Source organism: Leptinotarsa decemlineata, unplaced genomic scaffold, assembly GCF_025532065.1.
Source record: "Leptinotarsa decemlineata unplaced genomic scaffold, Ldec_3_MD MMD2_tig00026316_RagTag_RagTag, whole genome shotgun sequence".
In the NCBI taxonomy this organism is placed as follows: domain Eukaryota; kingdom Metazoa; phylum Arthropoda; class Insecta; order Coleoptera; family Chrysomelidae; genus Leptinotarsa; species Leptinotarsa decemlineata.
The window spans coordinates 1379674-1397978 of record NW_027412685.1 but is presented as its reverse complement, the minus strand read 5'-3'; the positions used below and the strand labels follow the sequence as shown (position 1 = coordinate 1397978).

Here is an 18305-nt window from a genome sequence, read left to right as displayed (position 1 = left end):
CAGAAAATTATAAAGTAAAATTGGTGGAAAAAAGAAAAGGGGAAAACCGAGAAACAGATGCAGGGAGGAAGTTGAGGATAGTATCACGAAACTAAATAGTGCCAACTGAAAACAGAGGGCGACAAGAAATGATGAAAAAAATTGTAGATCAAGTCAAGGCTGAAACAGCTGTCTACCGGTGGCTCGTAAATTAGAATCAATATGGGAATGATCGGAATAGTACTTATCTATTTATATTTTGATTTTCATGGAATTATTTTCCAGCAGCTTGACTGCATTACCCTTTCTCGAACCTTTCTGAAAATTATGACATTATTAACATCAATGCGCCAATTTTGTAAAATTTTTTCATCAATATTAAATTTTCAATTGTAAAACTAAGATTACTTCATCCTGATGAAGTCTTTATTCAGAGACGAAAGCTTGGTGATTGGCGTAATAGAGTAAGTTTGTTTTTTGAAGGTGTTTGACTGATATATATCATATATATATATATATATATATATATATATATATATATATATATATATATATATATACATACATATATTGGAACGAATACGGTATTCGTTACTAAACTACAGTGATAAGTGGTATATACATAGAAAGTTTTATTTCTCAATTTTTGATGATGATCTCCTACCAAGTAGTAACATAAGCAGAACCCATGTATATTCACTGTATGGATACAGTCCAGTCTACACCTTTATCCGGTTGCTCCAATACTGGAGAGCTCAGCCTCATTATCCAAAATAACACTTTCCATATTCGTGTAAGAGATCATTGTGTCCAAGAGTTATTTACCCTGATAGGTCTCTTTATAACGAGTAAGACTGCCATTATAAGAGAAGTAACTGGTAAGAACTTCTTTGAGTATTTTATCATTGCAAAAACATTTTTCAACTCTTGAAAGCCATTAATTCTTATCATGAGGCTTGAAAAAATTGGATTCAAAATGCTACTCATACAAGATCATTTCAGTGCTATTAGAATGTCATTTGATAACAAGACATACTCAAAAACAACATGTACAACATGACAACAGCATGTACAACTTGAGGACTTGAGGACTTAAATCATAGGTTTGACACAGTTAACTCAATATAAACTCTCAAAACTCAAAAAAGTTGTGAATAGTTTTTTTTTTCATATTATATAAACACATCCTGAAAAATCCTGTCAAACAATGTTCCACAACGTGGTATGCAATCAGGGAAACTCCAGAAAGCAATGAAAACATTTGCACAGGATAATATATAGATATAATAAATATATAGGTATATATATATAATTTCGTTTTCATCTAGAGTACCTGAATTTTACAAAATATTAAGTTTCAATAAGAAATTGAAAAATATCAATTAGGTAATTTTCAGGTCCCTGAAATGGTAGTCACAAAAATATAATGAGTTGTGTAGCTTTTCCTTTACAGGCTCTTCATTCTTCTGTCATAATCCCTTTTTAGTGTCTGTTTACCAGTCTCGAGCGATGTCTTCGTTCAGGAGAGCTTTCAACGGAAATACTTCCATAATCTATAGAAGTTTTACGGCTATTGATCACGATAGATTGCCTCCTGCTGTCATAAACAATATACTGTCGTCTAGTATCACCTACCGAAGTTTGTCTAATCATGGATGGCCTACGACTATCGTTCATTATTCCATAACTGTCAAAAGGAGAGGTCGTTGTTCCTACCGGAAAAGAACAACGTCGTTGTAGTGGAGGGGGTCTGGAACCTGAAAAATGTTTTTTCAGTAAGTGATGATAGTTATTTTGTGCAAATTATTTTTCCTAAAATTTTAATTAATTTTAAACAGGGGAATGTCCACTCAGTACCACACATGTAAATTATCATCAGTCAGATATATTCCTAACTTCATGAATTGTAAAAATCTGGAAATAAATAAGGGAGGGGAAATATCAGAAATGTTCGAAAAGTAATAAAAACGGTATACAAAAAGTGTTTATTCTTTTTTCAAGATCTGACTCAATCCTCAAACGCCTTGTATACAATTATAGGTGTAAGTCACGTGTAGGAGTTGTTTCAATGTTATTTTCTATATTTTCTTCCATTTTTTTCTACTTTGTGTGGTTTATTGTAGTCTCCCCCAATCACATTTCTTTTTACCTTGGCACCTCTCACATCTTCCAACCATTTTTTTTTGGTCGACCTCTTGGTCTTTTTCTTACTGTTTTTGCTTTGAAAATCTATATATCTTATCTTTTACACGGTCCAAATTAGTCGTGTTTTCGTATCTGGATTTTATTCCTAGATTCCGTTTATATGTCATAATTCTTATTCTATTCATTTTAGTTTTATTTAACATCTTTCTATAATTTTCATTTCTGTTTCGATTTCCTCGTTTGTACACTGTACTTTCATACATCATTCGGAGTCTCCTAGAAGTAATGAGGGTGCGGAAACATTAGGGCTGTTGAAAAGCAATGAAACAGTAACAAAAATGTGTTTATTTAGTTTTCAAAATCTCACTTTGTCCTTGAATTAGTTGTTATTCATTCAGTCTGTTTTGTCAAATAACCATGGACGGATATAACATTCAAAACGCAACCAATAAAAAAATTGTTTTATCAAAATTGGTATTCTATTTGGGCAACGTGTCGCACGCTTCTCCCATTCTTCGGTCGCCATAATCGTCCTAGCGAGATGAATATTCGGCAATTTGGTGGAGATAAATTTGAGTCCGCTGGTTCAGTTAACGATTGACCAACACCCGTACGTCGGTGAAACGCAAGATCTGCCGAAAATATCGCCGCTGTCTGTGAGAGTATGCAGGAGAATTCTAGGCAGTCGATTTCGCGTCGCTCACAAAAGCTCGGCCTTTCGCAGGCCACAACTTGGCAACTTTCACTTCGTGACATGGGCCTGCATCCATACAAAATTCAACTGAGCTAGGAACTGAAGGTGAATGACCACAGACAATGACGTGTGTTCGCTGAATGGGCTCTGGAGCAGTTGGCCACTGCCCTAACTTTCATCTAAAAGTCGTCTTCAGTGGGTACGTGAACAAACAAAATTGTCGATAAGAGACGATACTAATACAATACAAGAGCGTCCAATGCCAACATAATCCATGCCATAGGTCAAGCGCTTAATAATAGATGATACATCATTGTCGTTATCAGATCCCATACAGCATATCGAATAATTAATTATTAATTACCGACATTTTTATTCCCTTATGTCAAACAATGAATGCGTGGACTGGCGATCACTTTGAAAATCTGATAAAGCTTTCCAAAATCATGTTTTTGAGATATCTTTAAGATTGAGTAGAAGATTTTTTGTTTCGAGAAATGGTTTGAATGTACGCAAAAATGTATCAATATCAAGGGAAACTTTTTGGAAGCGAATGTAACTGTTACATTTTTTTTCTACTTTTTGTAAAAATCTGAAAGGTGACCTATTTAATAGTGTCTTCTGATTAATTGAAATTTCACTAAGAAATTTCAATAAGACTTCTGGACTCAGCTCAAATATTAATCATTCCATTTTCCGTGTTCTACTTTCCGTTTATTTTTTTTTTTTTATTAACTACTGATTTTATTTATTGCTCTTTAGGCCTAAATATAGTTATTGGAAGCCTATTATATTATTCTCCACACCTGGAAATAATTGTATAATTCTAAAAATATTTATTTGATAAAAACGATCTCATCATAAAATGTCACTATAAGATATTCTATTTCACGATATCTCTGAACATATATTAATTTTTTATTTAAATTTTCTAATAGGACGATTAACATTTTCATGATAACATATTTCTTGCTTCATAAATGGAAAATTATCTACTTCAGAAATCTTTAGTCAATCCATCAAAAAATTTAGGTTCGGCACTCAACATTTTTACATAAATCATTTGAAATAAAAACCACCAAATGCGCTACCTTTAATTTAAACGCAAAGGTGGTCTTGACACCTTCCTACCCAGTGCGTAGAGATTTTCCTCTGGTAACTCCATCAACGAATCCCTTCTTAACATCTCTTTTCGTTGATGCTTCAAGACTGTTAGCTCTGCCAATGAACATTTTCGACTGAGGGGACTTTTTCCATTTTTCTTTGTTGGTTGCATCTTGGCTTTGTAGAGTTCCAAGAGGGCTGCTCCTAGCGATGCTATCAAGATGATTCCCAGAGCGTAATTCACGATGGTTGGTACTGAAATATAAGAGTATTAATATCGTACATCAATTACACAGACGACGCTAATTCTAAGAGTAATCTTTCCAAAGGGATGGGATGCAGAGAACATTTTCTACACTTATGAAATCCGTTCAAATTCCCGGGCTACGTAAATTCGATTAGCCCTTTTTTAAGTTGGGACACTCGTCTCGAACATATGTTCACAGTTTTAGCTGTTTAGTTTGTTGATGAGAGGCATAAAAATTAGATGTCTTTTGCGTGTTCGACGATTTTCTGCAATTGAAAAAAGTTGATCAAAGAATTTGCATGAAATTTTGTGTAAAAAAGAGAATTAGGTGCTAAAAAACTTGAGATGTTGACAGTTGCATACGGTGATTATACTCTGAGGCAGAAAAATGTTTGAAAGTGCTATATTCGACGACAACTTAAATGAGTCAGCGCAGAAAGGTAAAATCGTTCTGAGTTAAAAGACTCGTCCACTTAAGTCATATTTGGCCACTGTACTATTGACATCAGTTTTTCTAACTAATAGCTATTTTCTGGGGCGGGTTCAATTTGGTTTTAACCCTTTTTCTACACCCGTACTCTAACAATACACTTATATGACCATAATCCGTTTCATAATGATATCCATTATGATACAGATTTTTCATAACGATACAGATTATCAACCAATAGAAACCCATAATTTTTCAATCAAGAATCCTGTTCCTTTGTTTGTCCTAGATTCTAACCTAAGTAACTGATTGCTTTATTTGTCAAAATCAGTTTTCATTTTACCTACCTATATTATCAAAATGTCTGAAAACAGCGATATAGAAGGAATACCATCGACTCCAATATTTTGAAAAGATCAGATTAATTACAGTTGTTATATTCAATATAAATATAATTAGAATCTTTATAGTTTTCATATATCCATGATAATACCATTAAGTTTGTGTTTTTTTTAAAAAATATGAGTTAATTACTGTAAATGTGTTCAATACAAATATAATATTTATAGTTTTTCATTATTTATCGGGTTTAGAAAAAATAGCGTATGCAACTCTCATGTAATGGTTATTAATATATTCGCATATACCATACAAAACTCGCCTTCGGCTCGTTTCGTATCCCGGTTAATGCTCGTGTCTTAATAACCATCATTACATGATCGTTGCATAATATACTATTATAGGGCAAATATATATCTGTGTTTTATTTTTGTTTTCATGTAGGTTATAGATTAGTTATATCATTAGGTGGATGAATTAAAGAATATTTGAAGAAAAAAATAATCCTTTTGGTTTTTTTCGTGATGGGTGATATTTCGACCAGTGTCCGTTTCTGCAAGTGGAAAATGCACAACGGATAATGGTCGAATATTAGACCATTTAATATTTGAAGGGTGTAAATATCGTAGAAAGGGAAGGAAATCGTAAAAAACAAAATCATTTATTGTGGAATGGAGCGAAACGGAATAGACAAAGCGAGACCACATGCCACACACTCAACACTTGAACGTTTTGGTTTTTCCTGTATACTACATCTCGCGCATCGACGAGATGTGTGTTTTGAGATTTGATCACCAACATTCGTCAGCCTCACACTATTCTCGATGCTGACAGCTCCTCCATCTATCTTTTTCATTTTATTTTTTCCAATTATTTTCCAAGAGCCCACTGAGGATCGCCCGTTGTAGTTATCAATGAGCTGATTTAATAATAATAATAATAATAATAATGAATTTATTCAAGCGAAGACATAAAATACAATGTTACAGGCACGCATAATCTGTGGAATATATTGATACGATACATTGGTTACAATGACCTTAATTTATTCTGAACAAATTCAAGAAACCTACAAAGGAAATCCTGTGCTAATATACTTCTGAAAATCAAGTGAGATTTTGGTTTGATCCTTGTATCTTGCAGGGAACAAGTAGTTTTGTACAGGATATATGCATTTACAATACTGGCATTCAAAAGATAATAAAATAATTTGATCCACCATCTTCGGGATTTCCAGGACAGATAATAGCAGGAATGAAGTTGATCAAACATATCAACACCTCCCATATGTTTGTTATACGCATCTATACTCTCTGGACATTCGACACTCACTTTTGTTCCTTGTTTAGTCATTCTCATAAGTGGACTTGCTGTCAATTTTGTGCATGGTACTTGCGATCACAATATACATACTCTTATTTTAGGTTATGTAGGATATGTTTTCATGAATCAATCAATTATCCTAGCCCAAACTTCATATGATTCTATTTCATCACTACCGTAATCTACATATATTACAAGATATACTCACGAATTATTACACAAAACTCAGCACTGTTACTAATATTTTATGAGAATTATTGTAGCGATGTGAAAAACGCGCGATCAATTTGCTTCTACCTGAGAGCATACTGGTCGAATATTCCACCACTTAAGACTGATTTCTGGAGTTACGCACAAGCGGTCTATTTTCAAACCAGAAAGCGTCTGTAAAATGATAAACAAGAAAACTGGTTGAATATCAAACCTGAAAGTCGCTGGGAAATAGATTTTCTAGACCTGGTTGAATAATCCTATAAAGGGTAAATAAAATGCGCATCAAAATCTCATCTTAGTTGGCGCTTACTATACAAGCTTTTCACAGAAGGTCGAGAATATGTGAATGCCCCAGCACATCAACAACCGATGAAAACGTTGAGAAAGATAAGAAAATTGTTAAGGAGAATCGTTGAATTACTATTAGAGTTGCTGAGAATATTGGCATTCAACAATTCCTGAGCATTGGTCAGGAATTGTTGAATGACGTCAATAGCGATCTAGATTTGCTTAAAAGGGTCATAACTGGTGACGAATCATGGTTATATGGTTGCGAAATCGAAACCAAAGTCCGATCGTCTCAACGGAAGAGTCCAGGAGAGCCAAAACCTAAAAAAGCACGTTAAGTTCGATCAAATGTCAAGGTTTTGCTTACTGTTTTCTTCGATTACCGTGGCGTAGTGAACCAGGAGTTCTTTCCACATGGTCGTACATTCAATAAGGAGTATTATCTTGAAGTTATGTGCCCCTTGCGGGAGGAAATACGAAGAAAACGTCCGGTATTGTGTAAAAACAATTCATGGCTTTCGCATCACGATAACGCACCTGCTCACTCGTAGTTGCTTGTTCGTAATTTTTTAGTCAAAAACAACACCGCAATCATGCCTCAGCTACCGAATTCACCAGATTTGGCCCCCTGCGACCCTTTCCTGTTTCTAAGATTGGAGAGTCCCATGAAAGGACGCCGTTTTGCGACGACTGCGGAGATGAAAACCGAATCGCTGAGAGAGCTCAAAAACATACCAAAAAGTGTATTTCAGAATTTTTTCGAGGTTTAGAAAAAACACCTGCACAAGTGTATTATGTCTGGGGGGGATTACTTTGAAGGGGACACAATAGACATTGATGAATAAATAAATATTTTTTGAGTAGCGTTCCCGAACAAGAACAACTTTTTGCTGACGTTATGGACCGTCGTAGCGAAACTAAAAATATTTTTCATCAAAATTTCCTAGATCTCAAATGGTTGAAACGTTTTAACTCGTACCTAAGTATTATTTTATGAAAGTGAGCTAATTCATTTATTTCTTGGTTCATAAAACTCCAAATATATGTTGGGGTATGTAATTAGTAATTTCATTATTTTGATCATACTGTAATTTATGCTTTGCTCTTGTAATGAAACCAGGTTTGCATCCAACGTAAACTTAGGCATATGATTACTTTTGAAACAACCTCTCATATGTATTTTCGAATGAGATAATTTCCAAGGATCTTTTTATGATAAAAGTCAGTGATTGTTATTTGACAGTATACCTATAATCGGTAAACATTTGAAAAAAAAATATGTTTTTCAAGTCATATTAGAGACTATATATTAAAACAATATGCTTGGTGTAGTAGGTATCTCAGTGCTTAGTGATATTATCGAGAATTTTTTCACATAACCACTAATATTTTGATGGTCAGCTATATATCCGATATAAACTTTTATTTGACAACGCTGAATTCGAACTGATTCATGATGCCGCAAAAAAGAAGAATTTTTTGTCTTTATGTCACTTTATTTTGTGTTGTCGCAGTTGGTGTGTGAATCCAACAATTAAAATGTTATTCATTTGTTTGATTTACCTACTGGCGATTGATCATTTTAATCATTGTTACAGAAAGTGTAAAAAGTTATGAGTGTTCAGGGCAGTATGAAGGTACGATGTAGAGAGAAGTGAGAAAGTCATTATATTCAGGTAAGTAAACAATAATTTCATTCTTTTTTATCGAAATATTTTTGTTACTTAGATCATGGCGACTCCATGAATGATTAAAGGTGAATTTTGCATAAGTTATGTACAGGCTGTCATATGATTTGAACATTAACTGAATAGGAGCAATTTATATACATCGCTATCTTGCAAATAATTCAAATATCAAATGTACATGTACAAAAACTGCAATATTGAAACCTTGACTCATTTTTTTTCAAAACCAAGAAACTTACAAAACTCCTTCATATACTGATTACTCCAATTATAAGTTGTATTTCTCACTTTCCAATAGTACCTACAGACGAAAAAAGTAAAATTGACAATTATTTATTAGATAGAGTGAGTAGATAGAAGTTATCCAATACCTACCACTTTTCTCAATAGTGCGTATCTATTGCGCAAATGATCACCTGTTGACACATTTCAGAATACAAATAAAAGTGAGGAATGAAAACCTAACCTAATAATTTTCAAATTTCAAAACATTGTCGATTGTGTGTGAAATATTTCGACACTTGCGGGCATTGTTCATTAAAAAAATACCCAATATACATGCGTAAAATAGTCTTTATTGAAGATTTTATTTTTACTGAAAAATATATGAAGGCTCAAGCGCATGCCATTACTTATAGGTATACTTTATTATGACTTTTCAATTGGGAATGCATATAGGTACCTATAAATGCTATAATTCTTGAAAGCATCATTGATGTCACCACATACACTATAAGTTATCCCTGGCTAAAGATTCGTTCAAATTTTAATTATTATTTCTTCTAATACTATTACTAGTGTCACAAATTAACAATTTACAAAAACAATTAAGTGATAAAACGTACAGTTAATTCAACGGCATTCAAACCAAATAGCTATTCTCATTTATTATCTAACTTTTCCATCTTCTCTTAAGAACAATTCATTTGAAAACATTTGAACTTATTCAAGTTGAGAATTTAAAATAATTCATATTTGTGCCGGAGATTAATTGATTGCTCATATTTAAGTAGTGTCTTGTGAACAGAACGTTTTATTTTTAAATTGAAACTTTAGAACACTTCGAATATTCCAGAACAACACGTTGTGTAATGCTTGGGAATAGTATGGAATATATCCCGGAATATCCTAGATAATAATAATGATGATAATAATAATTTGTCTTTATTCTGTCAATGTATACATACATTTTTTATATTTGTAAAATTAATTCTAGTCCTAGGACTACGTCAAAGGCGAAGTTCAAATCAATATTTCAAAATTACTGATTTGTTCTACAAGCACTTAAATCAAAGTCAAATCAAATCACTTTATTAATCCTGTAGAACTTACAAAGTTATAGGATAGGACAAATAACATTTGTACATATACATAAAATAATACTTAGAGTGAAATTAAACCAAACATACATGAAAGATTGTCATATATGTATACAAAACATATCAACTTTATTCAACTCCACCTTCATTAAATTAATGTGATAGAGAAATAAAATTACGGAAGATTGAAAAATTCATCTATGGTATAGAAATAATGTTCTAATAAAAACCTTTTAAGGGTGGTTGTGATAACCTGAATTCTATCGGTAGTTTTCAATGAGTCGGGCAGTTATAAAGTTTTAGCTCCAAGAAGGTGAATTAGCGGTTATATTATATTTGACGAGATTTATGTAAAACTCATTGCACTTTCTTTTATTTACCTTATGGTAAGATGAAATGCGGTCGTATTTCGACCTATTGGTGTGAATGAATAGGTACACATATTTCAAAAATGAAAATATCCGGGAAAGTTCAAATTTTCAAATGTTTGATTTGATTAACGCCTGCTAAAATCCGTATGATCTTTCTTTGGGCAATAAATACATGCATATGCCATATCTGATTCTAGATTCTATATGTGCATAGTAATAATTTACTAACTGTTCAGTGGTTAATATCGGCTTAAGATTTCGTATCAGATACGAAACAGAACTTAGTTTCGATATCAGTTTATTACAAAAACCCTTCCAGTTCAGACAGTATGAATAAAAAAGTAGTGGACCTAGCATTGAGCCTTGTGGCACTCCCGACTCCAATTTGAGAAAGTTCGACTTTGGCTTCAATTGTCACACTCTGCATGATATCGTACCCTCAGATAATTATTGAAGAATTCAAAACCATCATCAGATATTCCTATATGATGCAAAATTGACATTAATTAGTACGTCATAGTTTATAGTGTCAAATGTCCTACTAAAATCGAGAAGTATTAGGGCTATACATACACCTTTATCTGGAGCTGTGAGAATATTATGCAGCAAGGCGGTAGTACAACTATGTCCTCTTCTGAATCCAGATTGTGTCGGAGGTAAAACTGATTTTTCATTCAATTAATTTGTCAGCTGATGATTAACTGCATTGACATAGCGGGTAAAATGCTTATCGCACGAAGTTCTTTCAGTTCTTGAGAAATACTGGTAGTGGTAATATTAGAGCCTTCTTTCAATTTGAAGGAAAAACATTATTGGTAAGACAATATTTGATGATATGGGTGAAAGCAATGAAGAATCATTTTGATATTCAAACCATCATATTCATTTACATTGATTTGTTTTTATTTAACAAAGAGTTTGGGAAACCAAAGACTGGTCGACTGGGGATAGTTTAAAGTTGGAGTCGCAAAGTACAATTACTATTATATTCGGATATAACATCAACTGATGGAGAGATGCTAGGTGCCCTTATTCCTAACTTTTCATCATTCGTGAAATAGTATTCCTTAATCAAGGTGCAGGAGGCTTTGTAATTCTACTTGTTTCGAAAGGGACATGTATATCAAAAAACTTCTCCATACTATCGCCAAGTAGGTATATATATCTAGTTTATCGTCAATACCTTCTTTCTCATAGATCTTCTTTCCCATAGGAAATAATGGAATTCTATTAAGATCAAAATTAAAATTTACCAAATTTATCTTGTTCAAAGTGCGATCCTTAACCATCCTAGATTCTCTGTGTTGGTGATCGGAAAAGTGTACATCCATGACCCCTTTTTCTATAACTGTCTTTATATTTCAGTGTCATTGCTTTTCGAGTTTGAAAGCCGTGGACTTTTGTAATTTCTTCAAAAATCCAACGGCTTTCAAAATCGAAAAGCAATGACACTGAAAACCTCAGCCGTGAAAATCTAAACCATTTTATCTTTATATCGTACAATAATCCAGTCAATCAAGGTTGAAGCCCATTTTGTTATTCTATCGGCAAGTCAATTATTTGGGATAGATTAAGTGTTTCCAAAATATTTAAAAAAGAGGGTAACGTACTAATTTGTCGAGTTGAGTAAATTGATATTGAAATCACCTGTACATAGAACATGTGATACAGACAAATAAATGATACTTGACTTATTTTCAAATTCATTTAGAACAATAGTAACATCTTGTGATGGTGGTCTGTAAGCCACTCCAACAGCAATCAAATTTATCCATAGTTCTTCAATATTGTCATCGACCTATATGAGTGATGTACATAACTTGCTCTGTGCATATATACATAATCCACCTGCACGCGACCCACAATCCTTCCTGTACAGTTGATATATATCTACCAACTACCATCAATAAGCTATCATCGAGAAATGATCGAGAGAGTTATAGTATTCATGAAGAAGATATAAGGGCTGGAAATTTCGCTCTCTCTGAATTTCTAGAACATTCGAAATTATTCGAAAGCACTCTAGGACATCCCGGAACATTCTCAATTGTTTTGGAATATTCAGGAATAATCTGGAACGTTCGAAAACATCTACTTATATCCTAGATCATTGAAGAATATTTCAAAATACTCTCCAACGTTGTGGAATATTCTGGAACATGTGGACCGAGTCTTTTATGTTTGGGTAGGGACATATAAAATACCCGTCAACCTCTTGAAATTTCAAATGTTTATTTTTATTCCAGCTACCACACAATTCCATATCAACTCTCTGGCAAAGCTTGGTATTTCGGCTAGTACCATTATAATGTCAATAAGTATTTCTGCATGTTGTAACTTTAGTTTATTATGATTGAGGGATTCGAAATCTTTAAATAGTACATTGAATATTTCTAGCTTAAGTTAGATCAAGAAGATCAAAACATGTAGAAAAAAATGGGTTTTTGTGTTAACCAACTGTCGTTCCCATAAGAACGTCAATCCTCAAAAGTTGAAACTTGTACTAACAATATATTAATGTGAAGTTGATGTTTGATAACTGGGGAACGTTGTTTAATGAACATGCTCATGTTCAATCAGACTGGTTAAGCGGTCACATGGCAGTCATTTTTAGAAAATATTTGTCTACTGGTTGGACAAAAATACTTCCGAAATGCCAGAAAGGTGCGAGTTTATTAAGTAACGTAACGGTGGAATTTGAGAAAACATTGCATGGGAATTATTAGTTTCAATGTAATTTCCAAGAATATCTACCAGGTTGGTATATTATCGAAATGCCCGAATAAAATGTTATTGCATCATTACGCAAATTCGTAAAGTCTGTTTTTTTCTGTGGGCTATAACAGCCGAGGCAATATTGAGAGTGCTAAGTGCTTAGAAGAAATACTGTATAATTATTTATTTTATTGCACAAACTAGGGATACAAACAGAATAATTCCAAAATGTATCCTCATTTTACATATTAAAGAGAGCGAGTAAACAATATTTAAACCTTTTTTGGGTATTTTTACCTTCCACAATCTGAATCATATAAAAATTGTACCTTATGGAGAACTTTATACAAGTGTAGAAATGGCAAACTTTTCATTAAGTTATTGCGTAAAATCAAAGTATTTTTCACAAATAAAAATGTTCTATTTATCAGTAACTTGTCGTATTTAACAATTTTGCCTATCAAAAAAATTGCTAAGAAATAATACAATATCTGCCTCCATCTTTAGAAATGGACAAAAAATTCAAAGATATTTGCAGTTATTCCTTTGCTGATTATTTATTTCTCAACTTCTTCGACAGACGTCAAAGTAGTTTCGTTTGCTACTGCGGCAAATACCATCAGTAACATGTGCGATGACTGCGAAGACAAAGGTTAGGTTAGGTTAGGTTCAAAGGTTTCTAAGTCAACGGCCATACGTTTGCGTTTGGTACTTCAGGTTCTATGCGACAACGACTTACCAGCCCGGATTTTGTTCAATTTAATCGTGAAAGCTAATGCTCCCATATGTAGATTAATATTTGATGTTTCCAAGCACTGTGTCCAAGATAAGAATGAACAGCATGGGGATATCGGAAACGGTAAGTGATACGGGGTCGATTGAATTAGAGAAAAGTAGCGCATTTATGTGCCTAATGATATGCCATACAGAAAGTTTCAATATTCCGAATAGTTTCGGAGATATCCGAGAAAAACCGAAATTTTAGAATTTCGTTTCTATTTTCTCCTAGAAAATGTAAAACAAGTAGCACTTTGCCATGGCCACTTTTTAAGGACTACACGATAACGTAAACAGAATTTTTCTGCGACGTTTCGTCTTTTAGAAAACACCATCAACTTTGTATTTTTATATGGGCCGAAACTGAAGTATACCCTGTATACGACTCCATTTTCATTGTGAATACAGCAACATATCTCACAATATAATTTCAAAATGATTTCTCGCGCAAAATGAAAAGTGATTACTTAACCTGCTTTTCTTCAATTTTAGAGTGTACGCGCTGGAAAAAATGACACATAATGTTCTGTTGTAGAATTTTTGACATTTTACCGCAGCTTTTCGAATACTGAAAAATTTTATATGTTGTCATGTTACATTTTGTGTCAAAGAAATTCTGTTGATGCTGAACATGCGTACTCTAATAAGTATCCAGAGAGGAGACAACCTCATAAATCAATATTTAAACGATTAGTTCTTAATTTGAAAAAATACGGATCATTTAAAAAACCTGTGGTTTCCCGACAAAATCTAATGAAGAAAGTTATCGTGATGTGCTGCAGGCCGTTGTTCAAAATCCTGAGATATCCTCTCACACCATTGAACATAATACCTGAGTAGCCAAATCCACCGCTCACTTCATTTCAAGCATTTTAAGAAGAAATAAATATCATCCATATGAATTTAGGATTTGTCATGGATTCAGACTAGGTGACGATGCAAGGCGACCAACCTTTTGTGAATGGTACACTGGTAAATGCCAAGACAATGAAAATTTCCCTTTCAAAATTATTTGGTCTGATGGAACTAAGATTACCAACAATGGAATTTTAATAGGCGGAATGTTTATTATTGGTCAGAACAAAATCCGCGTGTACACAAAGTGTCCAGACATCAACATCGTTTCGATTTCAACATGTGGTTTGGAATTCTTGGTACGAATGTAATTGGACCTTTTATCTACCAAACCAATTCAACAAAAGAGCGGTACATAAATTTGTTAGTAAATAATTTGGAAACACTCTAGATAATTTGCGTTTAGCGGCTACTCATAGCTGCTGATTTCAACAAGATGGTGCTCCAGCACATAACGCTAGAATTGTTTGTGATTATTTGAACCGTTGCTTTCCAGGACAGTGGATTGGTACTCATAGTCATACATCCTGGCCTGCAAGGTCCCCCGACCTAACCCCACTAGACTTTTTCCTTTGGGGATATATCAAGAATCAAGTGTACTCTCATAATTTTCAAAATGAAGAAGGGTATATTTTAGTTTCGGCCCATATAAAAATATAGTTGATGATGTTTTCTAAAAGACGGAACGTCGCAGAAAAATTCTGCTTACGTTGTCGTGTAGCCCTTAAAAGGTGGCCATGGCAAAGTGCTACTTGTTTTACATTTCCTTTGAAAATAAAGTTGGGAGAAAATAAAAACGAAATTGTCAAATTTCGGTTTTTCTCGGATATTTCCGAAACTACTCGGAATATTGAAACTTTCTAAATGTCATATTATTAGGCACATAAATGCGATACTTTTTTCTAATTAAATCGACCCCGTATCACTTGCCGTTTCCGATATCCCCATGCTGTTCATTCTTATTTTGGACACAGTGTATATCGAGTTCTAAAAATGAAGCAGTGAGGTCTCACTCGACCCTATTTCTTTTAAAAAATGGGAGTTGCCACCCTCCACTTGGAAAGTTGCAGTCTGAACTTGCCTCCCTCACAAACAAATTTGACTTTTTTTGTATTTTTGCGAAAAGTTCGTTTCCTACCAGTTGTGTCCTGTGACACGTTTTCGATTATTCACTCTCAAGATTTACTGCGTATATTTTCGCCAGCATATTTTTGATAGCCCATAAAACAGTTGCAATGACAGTGTACAAATAGTTATAATATTCTGAGTTTTATCAAATCCGTCATATCAAATTGGATGTCGTATATTATTGATTTTATTGGTATGTCGCTGAAACTTGTCTACAGTATTTCCAGAGAACGATTTGGAAAGTTTAATTCATTCATGATATAAAACATATTTTAATGTTTTGTTTTCTATAGATGACACCATACTTTATTTATTAGTGAAAATAAAAAAAAAACTGTTTGGATATAATAGTAAAATGACTCTAGTACAGCATTGTTCAGGAAATTTTCCGTCGAATATTTTTTTAAATTTTGGTTTCAAGAATATTGTACTTACGCTCTGCTTCCTTCCTCAAGTGGTTTTTAACAGAAGCCCGTTCGGGAATTTTATGTTGATCTTGTTTGAATTTGTCTTCAGGAGTACAAATATCATGTTTTTTCCTCAACTCCTCACAAATTTCCTTCAAGATTTTCATTTTATCTAAAGTTGGACAAGATGGTTGGGCAGGCAACCTTCTCTTCACAAAGTAAGCCTTGATTTTTTCACTTACATTTACGTTGGGTTCAACATTTACTATGCTACCAGTTGTCATGGTATTATTACTCACTTCTGTCGAATTTGGATCTATTCCATCAGTTTTCATATCTATAGAATACTGAGCTAAGGGCAACAAAAATATTGCAAAAATCACAATCTTGACAACTGTCACTACCACGCTGAATTCGTTGACAATGGGAGGATTCTGACCATTTTCGTTTTCAGTGATCATATTAAAAATAATCTCTTATCTCGTATCACCACTTATTGATATAATATTCAATGAAGAATCGGTCGATCATTTCTTGTGGCGCAAAATGTAGGTAACTGGGGAAAATCAATGTTTTGTTCATAGCACCCCATCGAGTTTTCAGGATGGAAGGACGCGTGATACATGCAGATCCTTTACTTTGTCGATTGTATGACAATAGCGCAAGCGCTATGATTTCAGACAGACCTACGAAAAATTTTTGAAATAAATATGTACTAAATTGATTTTATTTTATAGATGGTTTTGTGTTCAATACCTTCTCTTGCAGAGTGTGAACATTTTCAATTGGAATACATCCTGTAAAAATCAACAGATGAATTTTTATCTCGTATAGATGTACCTCATAGAAAAGGTTAAAGAAGCTAACGTATAAAACATTTTGTAGTTATTTTCGTAAACAAGTCAAAATAAGTCAAAACTGCAGCATAAATTGACATTCAAAATATAATATCCTTCCTTGAAATGTCTAGATGAATTTGCTGTATCTGATGCATTTTTTCGGTTTTCTATGTCTCCATTATTGTATAAATAGTGGGGAGCTTCTAAATAAGGAAAACGTTAAAAATATATGAAAAAACACTTCATGAAGATGTGTATACCATGCACATAAGTTTCTTCTAGATAAAAACATGAAGAAAAACCAATGGAATCATCTATTTTCGATTATGTAGGTACATTTAAGTTCTCATTTAATCTGTGAAGCAAACAATCATAGTGGAATAAATACAGATATAACATGCACAGGAAAGCTGAATAACAATATCTAATTTCATAAACTACACCTTACGATTCGATCTCCACAAACTTTATTTTGGACAACCAACGGAAGAAGTGGCCTCATATTTGAGGAAACGATATATTAAAATTGCATATAGAACAAGTAATACGTTGGGAAAGTTAGTTGAAAATAATAAAGACAAAATATCCAAATTTGAGAAATCATGAGTATATGTATGAATTAAAGTGTGGAACGTGTCCTAAGGTATATATTGGTCAAAATCGCAGAACATTTAGGAATCGAATCCAGGAACATCATATGAGCTATGTAAATAAGGAAACAAGTTCAACGTATTCAAATAATCTTTTAGAAGAAAATCATATCTTTGAAGAAGAGTTCGAAATTTTACACAAAGAAAATAAAGCAATGGAAATCAATAAACTTAAAAATTCAAACATTCTAATGAATGACTATCTGGATTTGAATAGATCACCATTATTGAATTTGTTTTCTTAAAATATTGATGAAGAAGTCGGGTAATATGCTTCAGGTAATCATAATTGAAGAGGTAACTCAGGTATATAAAAGTTTTAGAGATTTGGGTCATTTGATGGAGGTAGTCTCAATTGTATTTACCTGTGGTATATAAATATTAGCGTAAGAAGCAATTTGTAGTATTCAAATCACTGTTGAAGAAGCTACTGTGTTAGCGAAATATGTCGTGATATATTTCTCAAATAAAGTTTGTGGATATCAAATGGTAAGGTATAATTTGTGAAATTACTATGGATCTTCATCAAGTGACGGCCAAATTAATCAGAAAAAAAATCATGAATAACAATATATGTAATAGCATTGAGTAATTAGTCCCTACCTTTTAACTTTAACTTAAGATATTTCATTATTAAATTTTTATTTCGTTCATTCTTGTAGTCGGAAGCCAGGCGGTTCGACGCGGGTGCTTTGTTCACTCACTCGAATTGACTGCCGTGTTGGTCGGTGGTTCAAGCTCTAGTCTGAACGATCGATTTTCACTAGCTATCGTCCAACCCGTGTTAGGAATCA

General features: G+C 33.3%; 2 protein-coding genes across 3 annotated transcripts in view; one reads left to right on the top strand and one right to left on the bottom strand.

Annotated features, from left to right (window-relative positions):
• Positions 1-1245: 1245 nt before the first annotated feature.
• Positions 1246-16631, bottom strand: LOC111516424 (uncharacterized). 2 transcript variants are annotated; one of them, XM_074181810.1, is made up of 3 exons: positions 16051-16631; positions 3950-4177; positions 1246-1736 (listed from the first exon to the last, which is right to left on the bottom strand). In XM_074181810.1, exons 1-3 carry the CDS (start codon positions 16481-16483, stop codon positions 1462-1464), a joined length of 936 nt encoding a protein of 311 aa, XP_074037911.1. In that variant the 5' UTR covers positions 16484-16631; the 3' UTR covers positions 1246-1461. The 2 variants fall into 2 exon arrangements, with proteins under 2 accessions (XP_074037911.1, XP_074037912.1); XM_074181811.1 differs by having other exon boundaries at positions 1599-1736; positions 3910-4177.
• Positions 8207-18305, top strand: part of Samuel (SAM-motif ubiquitously expressed punctatedly localized protein) — a 516854-nt gene continuing 506755 nt past the window's right edge. Inside the window, exon 1 of the mRNA XM_074181801.1 lies at positions 8207-8438. The gene's annotated coding sequence lies outside the window, so the exon portion shown is untranslated. The remainder of the gene's footprint in view (positions 8439-18305) is intronic.